Raw genomic sequence first — 22,884 nt, 5'->3', positions numbered from 1 at the left:
ACAAGAAAAAGAATATGTAAAGTGCTGGTACAATAAAAGTTGTAGGGAGATAAAAGACAAAAGAGACAAAGCTTGGACCAAATGGAAGAAAAACAAATGACCAGAAAAATGGAAAATATATACTTGCTATAGAAATGAATATGTACAAGCGTGCAGAGAGGAAAAGAGAAAATATGAAAAAGATGTCATAGAAAAATGTAAAGATCAACCAAAACTATTCTACAGATTTGTAAACAACAAACTGAAAAACAAACAAGATTTGGAGAAATTAAGACAAGGAGGAGTTGAATACACAGAGGAAATTGAAATGGCGGAAATTATGAACAGGCATTTTAAATCAGTGGTTACAAGGGAGAACATACAGCCTGAAGAGATCGAATGGAAAGAGAAAGTCCCCCCTATGAAAGAAATAGAAGTAACAAAGAATGAAATATTGAAACACTTGAGTAATCTTGATGTCAGAAAATCGCATGGACCAGATGAAATAGCAAACTGGATTTTGAAAGAATGCAGGAATGAACTGGCAGACAAAATACATAGCATAATAAACAGTTCCTTGAAAGAAGGAAAAGTTCCAGAAGATTGGAAAAAAGCAAATATAGTACCTATATATAAAAGGGGAAATAAAGAAGACCCTACCAACTATAGACCAGTCTCTCTAACAAGTACAATAGCAAAAATTTGTGAAAGAATTGTCAAAAGTAGATGGGTAAAATATTTAGAAAAAAAACAGCGTGCTAAATCCAAGGCAATTTGGATTCAGACAAGGACGATCATGCGTCACCAATTTAACATGTTTCTATTCAAGGCTAATAGATATAATACAAGAAAGAGATGGATGGGCTGATTGTGCTTTTCTAGACCTAAAAAAAGCTTTTGACAAAAGTACCACATAAGAAGCTGCTTAAGAAATTAGAAACTGAAGGAGGAATACAGGGCAAACTGCTTAAATGGATGGAAGACTTTTTGCAAGAAAGAAAAAGGAGAGTAGTGATAAGAGACCAACACTCAAAATGGGATGAAGTAATAAGCGGTGTTCACAAGGAACAGTTCTGGCCCCAATAATGTTTGCTATATATATTAATGATATGGATGAAGGAATTGAAACCTATATGAGCTTCTTTGCAGATGATGCAAAACTATTGAAAAAAGTGAACAAGGAAGAAGATTGTGAATCACTACAGAGTGATCTAAATAAAGTACAGGAATGGAGTAGGAAGTGGGAGATGGAGTTCAATACAAAAAAGTGTAGTATAAGGGAATTTGGAAAAAGCAAAAACAGAATAACAGGAGCATATAAATTGGGAGAAGAAGGAATAAAAAAAGTAGAAATTGAGAAGGACCTGGGAGTCATTGTTATGAATAATATGTCACCTGAGAAACATATAAATAAGATTTTTGGAGAAACTTATAATCTAATAAGAACAATCAAAGTTGCATTTACATACCTGGATGAAGAAATGGTGAAGAAAATTCTAATCACTCTGACAAGACCAAGATTGGAATATGCAGCAACGATATGGTCACCAAGTACAAAAAAAATGTGTAAAAAAAACTTGAAAGAATACAAAGAGCAATTACAAAATTGGCACCAACACTCTCAAAACTATTATATGAAAAGAGATTAGCAAAACTTGAACTACAGACACTAGAGCAAAGAAGAGAGAGAGGAGATTTGATAGCTATTTACAGAATCATGAAAGGCATAGAAATTACTGATAGAGAGAATCTGATAAAATGGGGTGATAGAAATACAAGAGGACAAGGGGAAAAAAAAAAAAAAGACAGCTATAGAAGAGTTCTGAAAAAGAACAACTTTGCATCGTGGGACAGGTGGTGGGCGAGGGGGTTACTACGCCAGATGGCGCTGAGTAGCTCCGGACGAAGCCGTCATCCTGCGATTTGGAGAGAATTTCGGGTTTCGAACCCACAAGTAAGCCAATGCGAGACCAACGCGCTTTCGAAAAATATTTTTTAATACACATGAAAATGACTGGTACATGCGCAGTTCCTGCGTACTTGTCAACCTTGACGGCTTGTGGATTGTGGCTTGTGGCCTTGACGGCTCGTGGTAACACGCCACCATTGCTGTAGCGTCCCCATATTGCACATAACTTTATTGTAAATAAGATATTTACTCTTCATCAAATCATCGTATATATCTATTATAATCAATACAGTATGTTGTAAATATTATATCTCATATGAGGATGACTGTTATATTGTTAAATGTATTTGTATATAGTTTTATTTGCATACACTTTACTAAGCGTTTATATATCCATCGTGTATTATGTATATGATAGCGGACGGGCAAGTAGCATACACACATACGTCGAGACTACAAATTGAAACCAGACTTAATGACTACCTTATGGGTCGATAGTAGAAAAAAAAAAAAAAAAAAAAAAAAAAAAAAATAAAAATATATAAATAAATATAAATAAATATATATATATATCTTAATAAATTTAAACCTTTACATATCCTGCACGTAACCACTTCTACCATGATATGGTATCCAACCACATCAAGCTGACGCCGGGTGAGTGGGTCGGCGGTGGGTGTACAGCAAAGGGAATCCCAGAGATCCTCCGCATCCGCCTTCTGAGCCAAGCTGCTTGAAAAGCGGCGGCATTCTTATTTTCCCATCATAGGCACACGAGAAAAGAACTGGAGTCTTGAGAGTGGCAGAGGAGATATCTAAGAAGGCCAGTAGAAACCAGGGGGTAAAGGAAAGTATGAGGTGGCTGGGCATTCCTCTAATAGTGGAGATTTGCCTCCAAATATGAAAGAATGCTTTTTGAATACTTGTCTGTAGGGTTGCCATCGGATCGTAAAGAGTATTATTAACGGAACATAACTATACAGCCAATACTCAAATGTATTACCTTATAAACAAAAACAATACACAATTCGTCAGTACTCAAAAGTGTTACCTCATAAAAAAAAAAAAAATCGTCACGTACTGGGGTAACGATTTATCACGAGGGATACTTGTGGTGAACAGAGTCCCCCACATGTGCTTCTACGCAATGTTTTGGCTTATAGTATCGCCGCTGCAGAAATGAGATGGACAAGGAAGGTATATGTGTTGTTGAAACAGCTGGTCCATATCACGCCTGTACTACAGGTATTTGCATCCTCATGAAAGCACAACCTTGGCCCTGCTGAGCCATGTTCCCGCGAGGCTGGGTTCTTTCGCTACCTTTCGGTACGCAGGGTGGTATATAAGGAGACAGGCTGTGTTCTCCAGAGGCAGTTTTCTACAATACTTGTAACCAGCAGTGCGCGACACAAGGCCCGCGGTCAGTTTTGCGGTTAAGGCGGCCTCGTAGCTCTGACCGCCGACCCAGCCTAGGTCGACACTTACGCTTGTATCGTTCACTAGGTACGGGGTACTGGTTTGTGTAAATTCGTATTAAGTTTATACCCTTTTATTCAAAGCTTTCAGGTTTTCCAGTTATGGTATATACACTGTCAACTGTTAAACAGAACGATACAATATTGGTTACATACATAACTGTTTATCACACCACTTCTTGTTGCACAACACCCGTCATCGTCCCAACTGGTGCTCTCGGCCACCTACCCTGGTGGTCATTGGCCGGAAGTGACAATCTCAGCACTTTCTTGTGTTGGGTTTAGTCTTTAGTCTTTACATTAATTTCGAGAAGGTCCGTTGTCTCACATGGGTGGTGCAACTGCATTGATTATGTATTGTTGTCTATTATCATACATGTTAATTATATATCCAGGGGAGGATCGTTAGTATACGTAATTTGTGTTTTGTGTTTGTTTGGTTACTCGGATGTTCATGTGCGTTCGTATGTCTGTTTGGTGGTCGAGTTGTTGTTGCAAAGCCAATGGTGCTGACTCGACTAAGGGCCGGACGTTAAGTGAGTGAGTGAGGGAGTGAGTGAGCGGTGTGAGCGAGTGATATTACTCATCATGTATATGGTGGCGTATACAACGCTAACCAGAATGAAGTTCAGTAACCCTCTCGAGTCTCATTCACTGCCTAGTCACCTAAGCACAAGTAACGTTCGCGAAATGTTACACACTATTGAAATCGCTTTCTCATGATCGTCTTTACATATACAACTCAGGATGACTTCAGTACAATAAAAAAAAATCGGTGATTCAGTCACTTGAATAAATGGTTGCATAATCATACTGTTATTAAAACTCCAAATGACATACTATAGTTTGGTATTTATTCGTTTTGTTTGGTATATATTTGATCAGTATGTTCTCAAAAACAAAATAATTTTTATTTTAGTAATGGGTTAGTGAAATATCTAAGGTAAATATATCCACAAATTTTAATCTTAACAGTGAAAATCTAGTTTTGTTCTTTTGGAAGAAAGTATACGCTGGACTCATCGTTTGCCAATTCATTCCGATGACGTGCAGTGAGAAAGGCAAACAGGACACGAGCATGCGCATAGTGGGAGCACTGGGGAGACTATTGCGGGGACATAATCTCACTACGGAGGAGACGAAGGCTTTGACAGGCCTTGACATTAATATGAGGCAGGTTCACATGTTTTAGTATACAAGATTGCATTTGTTAGTTTTGACACTAATGGTATTATGTGAATTATGAATTAGGGGGTTCCATTTGGAATTATTCTCGGGTTGTACCATGTCTAATCTTTTTGATATGTACAGTCGGTGATTGAGTGTTCTACTTTTGTTTGTTTCTGAAATGTAACGGTTACCGGGGTTACCTGACCCAGTGTACGAGGGAGACCCGCTTTATATTGATATCCTATTGCTACCCCTGTATCACCCGGACAGGGTTCGAAACGTCGGAATAAGTTGGCAAACAACGAGTCCAGCGTATACTTTCCTCCAATATATATATATATATATATATATATATATATATATATATATATATATATATATATATACATACATACATACATACATATATATATATATATATATATATATATATATATATATATATATATATGTATTTGGCACGACTTGATGGCGCAGTTGGTAGAGTTCCTGGCCGCCACTACGGCAGTCTGGGTTCGAATCCCGCTATGTGCTGAAATTATTTCTATATCGCTGCGCTGCGAGTCGTTACTCCAACTCTCCTGGGCGGGAAGTTGGGAATGTGTGTGCATGTAAGGTCACAGCGTTACCCATAGATCGGTTATGTGTAATTTCTGAGCTCTTCCGGGAGGAAAATAGTTGTCGATCACGAGTCCAACATGTGATCCAAGACAATGGTGAATCACACACACACACACACACACACACACACACACACACACACACACACATACATACACACACACACACACACACACACACACACACACACACACACACACACACACACACATACACACACACACACACACACACACACACACACACACACACCGCACATACACACACACACACACACACACACACACACACACACACAACACACACACACACACACACACACACACACACACACACACACACACACACACACACACACACACACACACACACACACACACAAACACACACACACACACACACACACACACACACACACACACACACACACACACAAGAATCTAGGTGAAGAATGTATTCAGAAAATTAAGAAAATTAAGAAGTGGAAGGAAAACATCGAAAACAAGGAAACTGCTTTTAAAGAAATAGTCAAGCAGCAAATGCAGGATAATGCAAAAGACACAATTATCCAAGTGATTAATGAAAAAGCAAACTGGGTCAGTGATACAGTAGATAGGAAAAAATGTATTGTGGTCTATGGATTAAAAGAAAAACAGGGATTGGCGAGGTACATGAGAGAAAAAGAAGAAAAAGAGACAGCAGTAGAAATTCTAAATGAAATTCAGGGGGGTGGGGAAAGAGATTCAAGCATAGACTTAGAAGAGACACACAGAATTGGTCGCTACTCTAAAGATAGAAATCGACCTCTAAAGATAAAATTAAGGTCACAGATGGTAGTAGAAGACATCTTTGAAAAAGTAGGCAATTTGGCAAAGAGTGAAAAGTACAATAAGATATGGATAAAAAGAGAAATGAGTACTGAGGAATTAGAAAAAGAAAAGTCACTAAGAAAAGAAGCAAAGGAAAAAAACTTTTTGAGAACGGAGACAGAATGCAAAGAATTCCATTGGAGAGTAATCGACATGAGATTGAAACAGTGGCACATCAAAACGAAAAAACCAAGGACAGAAAAGATAATGGAGAAAGAAGTAAATTAAAACTGGCCTACACTAACATTGACGGATTAATTTCAGGTCTGAACGAACTCAATGATTATCTGTTAGAAGAAAAACCAGACATAATGGGAATTGTAGAGACTAAACTAAGAGGAGAAATACCATCTATTGATATTGGACAAGAAACAGGGATAAGAAACAGGGACAAAAAGCAGGGAGGGGGAATTATGTTCTTGGCCAAGAAAGACCTAAACGTGACAAAAATTGCAGAGGGCAAAGGTAATGTTGAACTGATCATGATAAAAGTCGAAGGCAGGAATATGAAAAGTAGAAAGTTTGTGGTGACCTATGTGCCCCCAAGAACGAATGCTTGGAAAGAAAACGAACACACAAAAATGCTAGAAGATACAAGAAAATCACTAAATGAGATACTAATGGGTAAGGGTAACCTAGTAATTATGGGAGACTTCAATTGCAAAGAAATTTGTTGGAACAACATGACAGTACGAGGAGATGACGCGTGGGGCAATGTATTGCTAGACATGACCATGGAATACCCAATGACCCAGTGGGTCAGTGAAAACACAAGGTACAGAAACAATGAAGAGCCATCAAAACTAGATTTCATATTTACAACGGAACCTGAAATAGTGGACAAAGTCCACTACAAGACACCAATTGGAAAGAGTGACCATGTACTCATCGAAACTGTACTAAAGAAAGAAATAGAGATGAAGAGGAGCGAAAAGCATAGGAAAGGATGATTGATGTACAACAAAACAGACTTTGCAAAACTAAAGACGTTCTTCCAGAATGCAAACTGGGAAAAATTCTATATGGAAGAGACAACAGTGGAAGAGAAATGAAACATACTGTTGAATAATTACAATGAAGGGGTAAACAGGCATGTACCAAGACAAAAGCGAGAGAGAGAGTACATTAAATGTTGGTTCAACAAAAGATGCAGTGAGGCAAAAGAGAGAAGGGACAAAGCTTGGAAAAGGTGGAGAAAAGACAAAAAACAAAGCAAATGGCAAATTTATATAAACTATAGAAATGAGTATGTTAATGTGAGAAGAGAGGAGAAAAGGAACCATGAGAAGGATATTATAGATAAATGCAAAGATCAGCCCAAGCTATTCTACCGGTATGTAAATGGTAAACTTAAAACCAAACAGGAACTAGTGAAACTACACCAAGGAAATATAGAATACACAGAAGAATTAGAGATGGCCGAAATCATGAACAACCACTTTAAATCTGTCTTCACCAGAGAGAAAATACAAAATTGGGACGTAGATAATAACAAACATTCTCCCCACATGAGTGAATTTACAACATCACAAAAAGAAATATCAGAACATCTATCAAAATTGGACGTCAGAAAATCACATGACCCGGATGGAATTGCAAATTGGATTCTAAAAGAATGCAAAGAAGAGCTAACGGACAAAATACACATCATAATAAATAGCTCACTCAAGGAAGGAAAGATACCTAATGACTGGAAAAATGCTAACATTGTACCAATATATAAAAGAGGAAACAAGGAAGAACCCACCAACTATAGACCAGTATCACTAACAAGCACTATAGCCAAAATTTGTGAGAAAATCATCAAGAATAGATGGGTAAAACACCTGGAAGATAACAACATATTAAACCCAAGACAATTCGGGTTCGGACAAGGTAGACCATGCACCACAAACTTGATATGCTTCTACTCAAGACTAATAGACATAGTGCAAGAAAGAAACGGATGGGCTGATTGTGCATTCCTAGACTTGCAAAAAGCATTTGACAAAGTACCACACAGAAAACTACTAAAAAAACTGGAACACATAGGAGGAATACAAGGGAACCTACTAAAATGGATGGAGGACTTCCTGACTGGTAGAAAGATGAGAGTAGTGCTCAGAGAAAAATATTCAGATTGGAAGGAGGTGATCAGTGGAGTACCGCAAGGATCTGTACTGGCTCCAATAATGTTTGCTATCTATATGAATGATATGGACGAGGGCGTGAACTGTTACATGAGCTTCTTTGCTGATGACGCCAAACTGTTAAGGAAAGTAGAAACTGATAAGGACTGTGAAGCACTGCAAGATCTGAACAGCGTATGGAACTGGAGTCAGAAATGGGAAGTGGATTTTAATACTAAGAAGTGTAGCATAATGGAGTTTGGAAAAAGCAAAAACAGAATATCAAGAAATTATACAATTGGAACCAAGGAAGTAAAGAAAGTAGGATCCGAAAAAGACTTGGGAGTTATCATCACAAACGACTTGTCCTATGATACACTGATTAACAAAATTGTCGGGGAGACTTACAACTTGCTAAGCTCAATAAAAGTGGCTTTTGCTTACCTGGATGAAGACATGATAAAAAAAAAATTTGGTTACATTGATAAGGCCTAGACTAGAGTATGCGGCGACATTGTGGTCCCTCAGTACCAAAAAGAACATAAAGAAAATAGAAAGAATCCAAAGAGCAGCTACAAAAATGGCACCTGCACTTGCAAACCTATCATACGAGGAGAGATTGGCTAAACTGGAGCTACCGACACTGGAGCAAAGAAGAGAGAGAGGAGACCTACTGACCATCTACAGAATCATGAAAGGCACAGAGATACTTGATAGAGAAGAATTACTAAACTGGGACAAGAGAAACACAAGAGGACATGGAAGGAAATTAAGAAAACATAGCTATAGAAGAGAACTGAAGAAAAACAGTTTTCCACATAGAGTTTTAGACACTTGGAACAAACTGGATAATGAAATAGTAAGCGCAAAAACCATTCACGAGTTTAAAAGCAGACTAGACACTGAGAGATACAATGGCGGGACAACACGAGCATAGCTCCCCTTCCCGCAAAATACAACTAGGTAAATACAACTAGGTAAATACAACTAGGTAGGTATATACACACACACACACACACACACTTTCATCGAATGGATGGCGAGAATTGGTGTTCCGAGGAAAAAGGAAAATCTACGTGGATCTCAACGTCCAGGAAGTGCCTTTTTGTATTTATAGGGAAAGGGAGTGCTCGTGGAATAGTGGGGAAGTGAAAGGGAAGGAAAAGGGAAGGGATATTGAGGGAAATGGAAGGAAAGGAGGAAGAGAGTGACATGGTCCAGGAAGCTAGGAGATTTGTAAACAAGAGACGAACTGAAGACGATGACTTTGGAGAGGACGGGATCAACAAAAATGTAAAGATTAGAAGTATAGATAAGAGCAATACAGTAGAAGGTGATGAGAATAGTTTCCAGGGATTTAAAGAGGGTGGGGGGATACTAGAAGAGAAGCTCGATAAGATAATCGAACACTGGGAGCTTAGGTTCGGTCACGTTACCAACATTGTGCAGAGAGTTGAAAAATTGGAATAACTAGAGAAGGCGAACAAAAACTTAACTAAGGAAATTGAAGAATTAAAAAGACAATTAAAAGAAGTAAAAGAGGAGAATGAAGTATTAAAGAAGAATAGTAAGGACAACAGAGAGGGTTGGAAAAAAATTCCAAGAAAACAATAAAGTTGCATTTACTGACATAATCAAACAACAAATGAAAGAACAAACTGAAGACTCAGTTATTAAAGTGATGAGACAGAAGGAGAATATAGTAAGAGACTTAGCAGATAAAAATAAATGTATAATTATATTAGGAATGGAAGAGAAACATAGCCCAGATAGAAACACAAGAATCAAAGAGGAAAATTAAAAAGTAAACAGTTTACTGCAATTAGTTCAGGAAGATGAACCAGAAATAATGAAACAAATCGAAGAGAAATTTAGGCTCGGAAAGTATAGTACAGACAAGACCAGACCAATTAAGATTAAATTCAGGTCACAAACGACGGCAGAGAATATCTCATCCAAAACAGGGAAACTAGCAACAAGTGAACAATATAAAAAGGTATGGATAAAAAGGGAAATGAATAAAGAGGAAAGAGAGGAGGAAAAAAGGAAAAGACATGAAGCTAAGAAAAAAAAAAACGAGACCAGAACGGAGTCAGAAAAACAAGAATTCTACTGGAGAGTAGTGAATATGAAATTGAAGAAATGGCACATAACAGAGAGACACATAAAAGAAACAGAGAATACAATGGAAATAACAGAAAGTTAGGAGTATCCTACACAAATATAGATGGATTAATAACAGGACTGAATGAACTGAACGAGTATCTGAAGGAAAAAGATCCGGACATAATGGGAATTGTTGAGACAAAATTAAAAGGTCCACTACCACCCAACAGCATAGGACACAATGCTTATAATGATTGGGTTAGAAACAGAGAGATAAAACAAGGGGGTGGAGTTATTTTCCTGACTAAGAAGGATATAAACGTGAAGAGTGTCACATATGGGAAGAATAGAGTAGAGATGATTATGATAGAAGTAGAAGATAGAGATAAGAAGAGCAGAAAGTTTGTAATAATCTACGTGCCCCCAAAAACAGCCTCGTGGGAAGAGAATGAACATAAAAACATGTTAGAAGACACAAGAATAACACTAAACGAGATAATGGAAGATGGAGGAAGAATAGTTATGATGGGCGACTTTAATTGCAAAGAAATATGCTGGGAAGAGATGACCGTAAAGGGTGGAGAAGACTCATGAGTAAGTGTTCTACTTGAGATGATTATTGACCACACAATGACACAATGGATCCAAGAGAACACTAGGTATAAGAATGAAGAAGAACCATCGAGACTAGACCTAATAATCACATCAGAACCTAAAATAAGGGAAAAGATAGAATACCAGGCACCAATAAGCAAAAGTGACCACATATGAAAGGGTGTGTGTGTGTGTGTGTGTGTGTGTGTGTGTGTGTGTGTGTGTGTGTGTGTGTGTGTGTGTGTGTGTGTGTGTTATGTGTGTGTGTGTGTGTGTGTGTGTGTGTGTGTGTGTGTGTGTGTGTGTACGTGTGTGTGTGTGTGTGTGTGTGTGTGTGTGTGTGTGTGTGTGTGTATGTGTGTGTGTGTGTGTGTGTGTGTGTGTGTGTGTGTGTGTGTGTGTGTGTGTGTGTGTGTGTGTGTGTGTGTGTGTGTGTGTGTGTGTGTGTGTGTGTGTGTGTGTGTGGCTTTCAGTGTGGGGTTCAATAACATTCATGAAAGCTGGACTTCCCAATCCTCCCTTTTAAACAGGTTTCCAGTGTTCTAAATTTAGAGGGTGATCATTCGGGGAATTCCTACACCAACAGGTTGGCCACCACCACTACCAGAACCTGCATGTGGAAGGAGTTCCCTTATATATACTCTGAAACGAACGCCTCAGTTCCACCTTGCTGTTGATCAGGAGCTGCTGGTGCCCTCGCGTGTTAGCCAGGATGTCTCCTTGTCCTCCATGCACCTTCTCCGTCGCCACCGCCGTTATTGTCATCGCAGTCGGCAATATCATCACCGCAGAAGAGGCTCCTCCGGCGGTAGTTCGGCTCCAAAACGTGAAGGAGGAGGCCAGCAACGAATGTAAGTACACGAGAACATTTGTCAACTTATTTTCTCCCAAACGTTAAAACGCCGAGGCCTCCTTCATTGCTCGTTCAAGGTGCCGAGTTCGCCGAGGCCAGCTTCAGAGTAAGGAGGGGTGGGTTTTCTCCATGATGCTCCATCACTGGATCACACCGGAGGGAGAGGGATGGGCAAGCAACGCAATATATTGAAATAGGACTCCAAGACTAGAGCCTCGTTGGCATAAGGCTAGTTTAGTAGCCACTAGTTCCAACAACTTGTAAACCACCCCTCAACTTGCCCAACCTCATTAGAAAATTAGTAAACTTGCCTCCAGACTATCCTAGTGTCAACACTTATTTGCTGGGTAAGTTAACTTGCACCTAACACTAGTGGGTACTAAATGGGGCTGTGAGCGTCTTCGAAAGATATAACTGTGCAGACTTAAATGACTGGCGATGTTAAAGCATCAAGACCAACAGATCTTTTGGTCAATAATGAGGTCGGATGAAAATGATAAGATGACTAAAACACTACAGCATTTTGCTAAGGTGTTTTTCTAAGTGAACTTCGAACTATGTTGTATTGAATTGCCTCGACTGAAAGATTATTATGTAGTGTGAAAATAATTTAACTAAAATCTTGTTTTCAGTTGAACTGATACCTTGTAGATTATATTTGCTTTTACTTTTATTTCTTGTATATCACATTATAAACACAATATATTTGTACATGTTATAACTAATGATCCTTTCATGCATATGAAGATGATGTAATTTCATAACCCAGCAGTCTTGGCACCACTGCAGCCATTTTTTTTATTTCTACTCTGGGTGAGTCTTTCTCAACACACCAGGAGCAACAGGCCTTAAATGCTGAAAATACATATATATATATATATATATATACATACATATATATACTTTACAGAAGATCCTTAGTAATGACAACCATCTCTTCCTTTATAATACTCAGGTTCCTGTCGTTCACCATTCTACAAAGTAGGTGATGATTGTCTGTTTGTCCAAAGTGATGTGCAGCACACATGGGACGGTGCTCGCAAGTTCTGCAGGGAGTTTGGAGGCGACTTAGTTGTTCCATCTGATGTTCTCATACTAAGGAAACTTCTTACAAGCTTTAGAGGTAAGATGACTTGTTTTATTGGCATGAAAAGCAGTCAGTCAAATCTGTTGAGATCAGTTCTCTCTTGCAGATCCCCCAACCCCCGTCTCTTCAAGAAACTAGCCATGACCACCAGTTTACCCCATAAATCACTTGGGAAAGAGATTTTGCTATGCTATTTAGGAGTATGTACAAGGCAGAGATGTTTTGTTCTCGGGTCGTTGGCTTTATTTGGGGTAAATGAAGTCTGTTATCATGCCAATTCTGTGTTGGTACTGCTTTACAAAGGATTACAAAGGGTTACAAAAGCGGAGCATGCCGACAGGAGACCTTTTGGTCCATATCTAGGTCGGATGCGAAAAAAATCATAGTAATAATAAAATAATAAATAAAAACTACAATAATGTAAATAACAAATAAAATACATCAAAATTTTGTTTATATGTTTCTCGGGGGACATATTCATGATAATGACTCACAGGTCCTTCGCATTACCTACTTTTTAATTTCTTCCTCTCGCAATATATATGATCTCACTATTCTTTTTTTTCAAATTCCATTATACTACACTTCTTGATACTGAATTCCATCTCCCACTTCCTACTCCGTTCCCATACTTTATTGAGATCACTCTGTAACGACTCACTATCTTCTACAGTGTTCACTTTTTTCAACAATTTTGCATCGTCCGCAAAGAAGCTCATATAACTTTCAATTCATTTATCCATATTATTGATATATATAGCAAATATTATTGGGGCCAGAACTATTCCTTGTGGAACTCCACTAATCACTTCATCCCAATTAGAGTGTTTTTTTTTTTTTATGCAAGAACTCTTCCATCCACTTTAGCAGTTTACCCTGTATTCCCCCTGCAGTTTCTAATTTCTTTAGCAATTTCTTATGTGGCACCTTATCAAAAGCTTTTTTCAGGTCTAGAAAGGCACAATCAGCCCATCCATCTCTTTCTTGCATTACATCTATTAGCCTTGAATAGAGACACATTAAGTTTGTGACGCATGATCGTCCTTGTCTAAATCCAAATTGCCTTGGATTTAGTACGTAATTTTTTTCCAAATACCTTACCCATCTAATTTTGATCATTCTTTCACAAATTTTAGCTATCGTACTTGTAAGCAAGACCGGTCTATAGTTAGTAGGGTCTTCCTTGTTTCCCCCTTTATATATCGGTACTATATTTGCTCTTCTCCAATCTTCTGTAACTTTTCCTACTTTCAATGAACTGTTTATTAGACTATGTATTTTGTCTGTTAGTTAATTCCTGCAGTCTCTCAAATTCCAGTTTGCTATTTCATCTGGTCCATGCGATTTTCTGACATCGAGAGTATTCAAGTGATTCATTATTTCATTCCTTGTTACTTCTATCTCTTGCATAGGAGGGACTTTCTCCTCCCACTCGATATCTCCAGGTTGTATGTTCTCTCTCATAAACACCGATTTAAAATGCTTGTTCATAATTTCTGCCATTTATATTTCCTCTGTGTATTCAACTCCTCCTTTTCATAGCTTCTCTAGTTCTTGTTTGTTTTTCAGTTTGTTGTTTACAAATCTGTAAAATAGTTTTGGTTGATCTTTACATTTTTCTCTGACATCTTTTTCGTACTTTCTCTTTTCTGCTGTGCACACTTGTACATATTCATTTCTATAACCAGTATATATTTCATATTTTTCAGGTCTTTTGTCTTTTTTCCATTTTATCCAAGTTTTATCCCTTATGTCTTTTAATTCCCTACATTTTTTGTTGTACCAGCACTTCATACATCTTTTTTCTTGTTTTTGTCTTGGAACATGCTTTTCCACTCCTTTATAAATTTTTGTCAAAATATTCCACTTCTCTTGTACTGTTGTTTCCTCCTTGTGTATCCTTACCCAGTCATCTGTTGTATCACTATATCTCTAAATATAATTTTGTTGTTCTCTTGGACTTTTCTTCAACCCTGTGCTTCTTTTGCTATGGACTCTTTATTCTCTTTATTCTTCTTCTTTACTTCCTCATTCTCATCTTTTACTTCTCTTAACTGTCTTTTTAATTATTCTATTTCTTTAGTTAGGTTTTTATTCTCCTTCTTTAGTTCTTCCAGTTTATCAACTCTTTGGGTAACTAGTGTTAATTGGTTAAACCTAACCTCCCATGTTTCGTTCATTTTTTTAGTTTCTCCTCTAGATTTACTAGTCGGGGGAGGTTGTCACCTTCTCTCTCATTAAATCCATAAAAGCAGTTATCTTCCCTTGAATTGCTATTATCTATATTTCTGTTTTTGTCACTTCTGCTTCCTTGTTCTTCCTCGTCTGTGTGTTTTGCAACTCTTTTGTTCACACCCCTTTTAGCATCCGGGGCCCGTTCGTCCCCTTCCTCATTTCCTTCCATTTTCCTCAGTAATCCCCCTCTTTCTCCTTTTTCTTCACCTTCCCACTACACCACGAGCTTTCCCCGTCCCTATTAATACAACAAAGGTACTCCCTCGTTGTTGAGATCGATGAAACTTGTATTGTTGCTGGAGTTCCAAACTTCGTTGTCACTTCGACCGACGTGTGTGTGTGTGTGTGTGTGTGTGTGTGTGTGTGTGTGTGTGTGTGTGTGTGTGTGTGTGTGTGTGTGTGTGTGTGTGTGTGTGTGTGTGTGTGTGTGTGTGTGTGTGTGTGTGTGTGTGTGTGTGTGTGTGTGTGTGTGTGTGTGTGTGTGTGTGTGTGTGTGTGTGTGTGTGTGTGATTCACCACTAGTCTTGGATCACATGTTGGACTCATGATCAACAGTTATCACCCTCCCAGAAGAGAGCTCAGAGCTTAGATATGGCCCCATCTGGGTAATGTTGTGACCTTACATGCACAACTCCTTGCCCACTAGAGTTGGAGTGCCAGCTTGTAGTGCAGTAATGCTGAAATATTTTCACTTTTGGGTAGGACCCGAACTCAAATTGCTGAATTAATGACCATGACACTGTCAAGCCAGTGTGTGTGTGGGTTTGTGTGTTGTTACGGGCGGCTGGTATGTGAAGAGACGTTACGTATAACGTCTAAGTGCTTAAGAACCAGCTCACTTCTAGAAGCCACTGTAGGACTGAACTATCTGGTCAGGGCCTAGATAATTCGTAAGACTAGAAGTAAAGGTAACAAAGAAGATTCCAGGAAAGGAATATTAAACAAGCGATAAAACTAGTAAACGAAATTATTAATGGAAAATATTTACAGGCAATCAACACAAAAGAGAATGGGCAGTAGGGTCAATGGGACCGTTACATGATTATAAGAATATGGAAATTATCGTTCAAATAAGAAACACAAGATAAGTATACAATATGGTACTATCTAAGTACAAAGGGATCAGGAACATGCATCAGAATAAGTAATAAGTACAAATATAAGTAAAGTAATGCAATGTATATCAGACACGTAATGTAGGCAAAAAGGGTGATCACTTCACACCAATCGTCTCATGAATCTAAACCTTCTAGTTTTTATCAAGAGATAAGATATGCGGGAAATGACGACGAGTGAGCGATTTCAACCGCTTATATACCATTGGACCGGAAGCGGAATACTTCCGGGTGAGTGTGCGAGTGAGTGAAAGGGGGGGGAGGAGGGTAAGTTAACACACGTCAACATGGGTAGTTTTAGGACCCTCGACTCGCTTGAACAATCTATTTATTTAGTAACTGTCAAATCTGTGCGCTCCGAACTATTCAGGATTTCGCTTGTCTGTTTGTTCTACAAGAGTGCGCACCTCTCTCCGCACGTAGGCAAGATTACATATAGTGGACGGGCGTTACTGCTTAACATTGTTACAATACATACATAGACAAGAAATATGAACATAGTTATGTAATACAAAGGAACACAATTCTATAACATAATTACACATATGACGTAATTTCTAATATTACGTTACAGTGTGCATGTGAGAGTGAAAGAGAGCATAACAAGTAAATGGTAATGGGTGTTTACATAGAGAGCACAAGCTCATAGTCATTTTTGTGCATACTACTCACTGACTTGGCATTTTACAGAACGGAACTTTTGGATCGGTGGTGTTGACATCGGTGACAACAACAACTGGCAATGGCTCAATGGCTCTCTAGTGGACCTCTCTGTCGGCTGGGCTCATAACCAGCCTGACAACCTCCCAGGAGAAAACTGCATCCACTACTGGTACAATAAGGACTGGTTCTTGAATGACAGTCTTTGTAGTAATATAAAGAACTTTGTATGTCAGGATGCTGTTCATCCTCTGTGATGTCTGTTACATGCTGGCCACAAGTTCTTGGACAAAATCTAATGTCATACCCTCAATAAGAATTCATTGGCAATACTGATTGGATTTCACTGATACCAAACATAACCAAATGAATACCAAATATTCTAGAAAGACATTCAAAAAGATATTGGTTTATAGCAAAAACATGGGAGAGTTTATGATTTCCAATAATGGAAGCAGTGACATCATTACTGTGAAGATACATCGACAATGTGAGAACCTTTTCAATTGTGGTTATGTTATCTTCTGTCACTTGGCACGTATTTTGACTTTTTTACTACAGTCAACTCTCAATTAACACGAGTTTAAGGGAACCTCGGCCGCGAAAACTCGAAAAATTCTGGAAAATGAACGAATTTTAGGTAAACATTTCAAAAGGTTCTCCATGATGGTGGTAACACTCAAACCAATTATTAGAGCTCAGTTCCGTTTCTTTTCTTATATAAAATGAATAGATAAATTTTTGGCGACCTCTGGCAACCTCTGGCAACCCCATTGCATGAAAAACATTTGAAATAAGTCAAAATTTCGATAGCCAGTTGTTGTTTTTTTACTACAATTAATATCTATGGAGATATCTGGCAGCTTGATATGGAAGTATCTGGCAATTTGACTAAACCCACAGAACGATGCTAAAAGGAGAGGCTTTAGTAGCTGTCGAAGTGTGAAAGCAGAAGGATGTCATTTTCTCATGCTATTCATGCACGCGATCGTATATATTTTTCTTTATTCTTCCAACAGATAAGCATTTCAAAAGATTCTCTATAATAGTGGTAACATTTCGACCAAAAATTACATCTCAATTCCGTTTTTGTTCTTATATATAAAATGAAATAGATGAATTATTGGCGACATCTGGCAAGTACTCTGTCTTGTACGTCAAATAAATCTTTCATTTATTCTACCAATAACCAATATTCATTGTTCTACCAACAATAACTGTGGGAAGGATGAAGAGAAATAGTAACTTTAATTTGGTAATAAAGTGAAATAAAGGAAGAAATAATTTAATGTCCGTGCATCCCTTTAAATGTCCGTGCGGCATTTAAATGGCGCTACTGAAAAGTTTGTTTTCTTTCCATTCATCAAATTATAACTCGCCCATTTATATACCAATTTTCAGTTTTTTTTTTTTTTTTTTTTTTTTTGATAGAGAATTGTAAGACGTAAATATCTGGAAGTCAAAATAAAGCAAATGCTTTTGCAGTATTTTTCTGGCTATTATTTTTCCTCAGAAATTTTATCTTTTTAACAATATGTACACATAAAAACATTAAAAAATATCATTGCTATTCTCATAAGAGGTAAATAAAAAAAATCGACTCCCCAAAATGTTCAGACATTAAGCAAAAAATATTTGGTAAGACCTTTTCCACGATATTAGTTTTTGAAGTTACTGAACATTTTGCCCATTAACTCTTAGATATTATGGTATTTTTAAGTGCAAGGAAGTGATACTACATGTATTGATAGGTAATCAGAAAAGGAAATGATTAATAAATTTTGTTTGTCTGAATAACTAATTCGGTCGTACCGCACATGAGTACAGGTGTCCGAGGTCCCCTTAACTAACGCATTTTCGATTCAACACGAGTTAATTTTTAAGGAAATTCTTTTTAATAACATGACAATTTCGATCTCAGTCTCAAGCTAGCTTGCACTGTGAGTAGAAGTGCCTGTGTACAAGAAAACTGTGTCACCAACCCACAATTAATGGTAAACTAATTTTCAAATGTATGGACCGTGATTATAAGTCATAAAAGCTTGAAAAGTTATTACAGAGAAATTAATGATTTAGTTAGAGATAATAAACTCTCGTTTTCTGTTTTACACAAAAAAAAAAGAAAACGGTGACACCAACCTACAATTAATGGTAAACTAATTTTTAAATGTATGGACTATGATTGTAAGTCATAAAAGCTTGAAAATTTGTTACAAAGAAATTAATCATTTAGTTAGAGAATCATCATTTTTTAATAAATTAAATACCCTTGTTGATTTTATCAAATTTACTTTAGAAATTGAGAAAAATGGTACATTACCTTTCTTAGATTGCACTATCCTACGTCATGACAAAAGCCTAAAATTTAAAGTATATCGTAAACCAACCAATGTAAGCTCATATATTCATTATCATTCTTCTCATCCAAATAGTATCAAACGTTGTTTTCTCTTCAATGTTTCTAAGAGATTTCCGTATTTGTAGTCCTGAATTTATTGATGACCAAATCAGAAATGTTTTTAACATTGGGCTAGAATTAAAATACGCAAAGCAATTCCTTAATATTGCTTACAATTTTAGAAGGAAATAATTTTTAACTCCTCAGCCTAAATCCCCTTTTAGTTATCATAATGTTTTAATTTTGCCATTTCAAGAAAATTTGTTAAGTGTCACAGAATTATTAAAAAGATTCAACGTAAAGGTAGTTTAAAAATTATAGTACAGTAAAACATAAGCTCATCAACAATAGTATTGAAATTAAAAAAGGATGCATTTATAAAATTCCTTGCAAAATGTGTAATCAATTTTACATAGGTCAAACTCCCAAACCCTTAAACATTAGAACTGAACAACACAAGAAAAATGTTAGGGATGGCAATAATTCTAGTGGAATATTCAAGCATATTGAATTAAATAATCATCCAGTTGATTGGGGTAATACCCAGGCAATCTATTATACTAACAACATAATAGCAAGAAACTTAATAGTGTAGTTTGATCCATACCACCAGTGATGAAAATACCAACCTACACAAGGGCTTATATAAACTTGATAATTTTATCTGTCAAGAAATAAGCAAAATTATATCAGGTAAAATGTAACCCTGCGACTGTGACCTAATGTTGCCCTACCATCATTAGTGGACGCATTGACCCATGCGACTGTGACCTAATGTCGCCCCACCATCATTAGTGTATGCATTGACCTACCGCCTTCCAAAGGGTAATTGTCCGTTACCCTTATTCAAACTGTCCACGTTCCTTTTCATGTATATATAATCTATGCATTTCTATTACTATGTATTTTTGCACTTAAGATGTAATATACGAAAGCGCTCTGCTTCGTTAGTTTCTTTTTCCAAGTGGTCTACTTTGCATATATATATATACATATGTATATATATATATATATACATATATATATATATACACATATATATATGCATATATATATATATACATATACCTATCCGAGAGTTGACACCTTGACGTGGTGGATAGGCTTAAGAATCTTCATGATTACAAAATCTATGTCGATAGAGAGGAAATCTCTGCAGGGTCACCCATATCGAACAGGTTTTGTAGGAAAGATCAGACAAAGAGCAGCTCAAACACACAGTTGCAGGACCCACTGCTAACTGACACGTCCCTGATGGCAAACAGGGAAATTCCTCATAGATATATGGGGTACCGTCATAATGACGGCGTGGACCATTGGGCACCCTATAGATGTAGGGCTTCACCGAATATAATGAATAAGGTGACACCAGAGAAATATCTCACCAGAAACCAGTTGGCAAGGAGGTGAGATTACTGCCAACCCCCCTTCATAGCCAACATGAATATGAATAGCACAATCAAAAGAAAACCGGGCGTTCCTGTTGGATCATCGTCACCGAAAGGTCCAACCGCATTGCCTCTTGTGCTTACGGGCAGTGTGCTACCGAATGTGAGTAAGCACTGTCCAAGCAGATCTAAGTCTTGGACATTAAATAACATGAAGAAAATTAAGATCTATACTTACAACATAAGTCTCTCAGAAGACCACAGACTGGAGAGTTTAATGGAAGAACTAAACAACATCAAATGGGACATCGTAGGACTGAGCGAAGTCCAAAGAACGGAAGAAAAGCTGGTACAATTACAAGATGGTCACCACCTGTTCTACTATAGAGGTAAGGATAAAGAAAGATCTAGTGGAGTAGGATTCTTGATCAACAGAGAGGTTGCGGGTAACGTAATCAAATTCAGTAGTTTATCGGACAGGGTAGCTTGGATTGTGATTAGGTTTTGTAAAAGGTATACTCTAAAAATAGTTAAGGTTTATGCACCAGCTTCACAGAGTTCAGACGAGGAAATTGAGTCCTTCTATGATGATTTAAGTCAAGTAATGGATCAAGAAAAAAGTAAGTACACTTTGGTAATAGGAGACTTTAATGCTATAGGGAAGAAGATGGGAGATGAGATGTGCATTGGGAAGTTTGGAGTAGGTGAAAGAAATGACAGAGGTGAGATAATAGTCAATTTTGCAGAGAACTACAATATGGGGATAATGAACACTTTCTTTCAAAAGCGTGTAGGTCGTAAATGGACGTGGAGAAGTCCAAATGGAACAACAGAGAACGAAATAGACTTCATATTAGGAGATGAGAGCAATGTTACGGTGATAAATAAAGTCAACATAGGGAGAGACCATAGAATGTAGGATGCACAGCTAAATTCAACTTCAGAGCCGAGAGAAATAAACTAGTTTTAAAAAGGAAAATAAGCCTTGCAAAGGTTAAGGATAATAAAAAGAATTACAGTTAGAAATTAGAAATAGATTCGAAGCTCTAAGAACTAACGAGGACAGCGTGGAAGATATCAATGTGAATTTAGTGAATATCATTAAGGAATCAGCAGAGAAAGTAGGAAGTACAAAAAACATTAGAGAAAACAAATACTCCAAAGCTACAAATGACCTAATTAAAAGAAGAAGGAACATGCAGATTAAAAGCAGTAGAGACGAAATAGAAAGAGTAGAACTAAACAAGCTTATCAACAAAAGGCAGAGATTAGAGAAAAGAAAGAGAAACATGGACGAAATAGAAGAAACTATTCTGAAAGGTAAAAGTATTAAAGTGACCGAGCGTAAACATGCCTTAGGAAGACAGCAAATGATATGTTTGAAAGATAGAAATGGAGAAATAATTAAATGTAGAGACAAAATTATAAAAAGAGTAGAAGAATTTTACCAAGAGCTTTACTCGTCGAAGGCCGTAGTTGAGTCAGTAAATTCATGTGTAGACGTTAGTAGTGTACCAGAGATTACAAAGGAAAAAGTAGAATTTGCTCTAAAAACTATGAAAAGAGGAAAAGCACCTGGGGATGATGGTATATCAATAGATCTATTGCAAGACACTGGTAAATTAGTTCATATTAAATTAGCTGAGTTGTACACCCAGCGCTTACGTCAAGAAAGCGTGCCTGATGCGTGGTGCAATGCTATAGTGATTTTGCTTCTTAAAAAAGGAGACCAGAAGGACCCTAGTAACTATCGACCGATTAGCTTGCTATCAAACGTATATAAAATATTCTCCAAGATCCTTACAAATAGACTAAGTCAAGTTTTAGATGGAAACCAATCGAGAGAACAGGCAGGCTTTAGAAGCGGATATTCAACTCTAGACCATTTGCAGGCGATAAACCAACTAATCGAGAAAACGACAGAATATAATATACTTCTGTGTTTAGCTTTTGTAGATTACGGAAACAGGGTACAATCGAACAGATCGTAAGAGTTTTAGAAAATATTTATTCGAAAGGTACCGCTATAGTTCGACTACATAAAGATACAGAAAAGATCAAAATCGAGAAAGGAGTACGGCAAGGCTATACAATTTCACCCAAACTATTTACAGCTTGTTTAGAAGATATTTTCAGAAGGTTGAGTTGGGAAAAGAAAGGTTTGAAGATTAATGGCAAATATTTGAACCACCTAAGATTTGCAGATGACATCATTCTTACTTCAGAAAGAGCAGACGACTTGCAAGATATACTGAGCGATCTAAACAAAGAAAGTATCAAAGTAGGTTTAAAAATGAATAAGAGTAAAACCAAAGTT

At 37.4% G+C, this 22,884-nt stretch overlaps 2 protein-coding genes across 2 annotated transcripts in view; one reads left to right on the top strand and one right to left on the bottom strand.

Annotated features, from left to right (window-relative positions):
- Positions 1 to 2,103, bottom strand: part of LOC143024436 (perlucin-like protein) — a 38,244-nt gene extending 36,141 nt beyond the window's left edge. Inside the window, exon 1 of the mRNA XM_076183239.1 lies at positions 2,028 to 2,103. Coding sequence (XP_076039354.1) covers positions 2,028 to 2,103 — 76 coding nt within the window. The remainder of the gene's footprint in view (positions 1 to 2,027) is intronic.
- A 9,323-nt stretch (positions 2,104 to 11,426) lies between these two features.
- LOC143024681 (perlucin-like protein) lies at positions 11,427 to 17,113 on the top strand. The gene is made up of 3 exons (XM_076183679.1): positions 11,427 to 11,682; positions 12,640 to 12,807; positions 16,812 to 17,113. The coding sequence occupies exons 1-3, from the start codon at positions 11,544 to 11,546 to the stop codon at positions 17,036 to 17,038; spliced, it is 534 nt and encodes a 177-aa protein (XP_076039794.1). The 5' UTR covers positions 11,427 to 11,543; the 3' UTR covers positions 17,039 to 17,113.
- The last annotated feature ends 5,771 nt before the right edge of the window (positions 17,114 to 22,884 follow it).

Source organism: Oratosquilla oratoria, chromosome 4 (genome assembly GCF_046742065.1).
Source record: "Oratosquilla oratoria isolate Oo_2021 chromosome 4, ASM4674206v1, whole genome shotgun sequence".
Classification (NCBI taxonomy): Eukaryota; Metazoa; Arthropoda; class Malacostraca; order Stomatopoda; family Squillidae; genus Oratosquilla; species Oratosquilla oratoria.
This window is presented reverse-complemented; position numbering and strand designations above follow the sequence as displayed.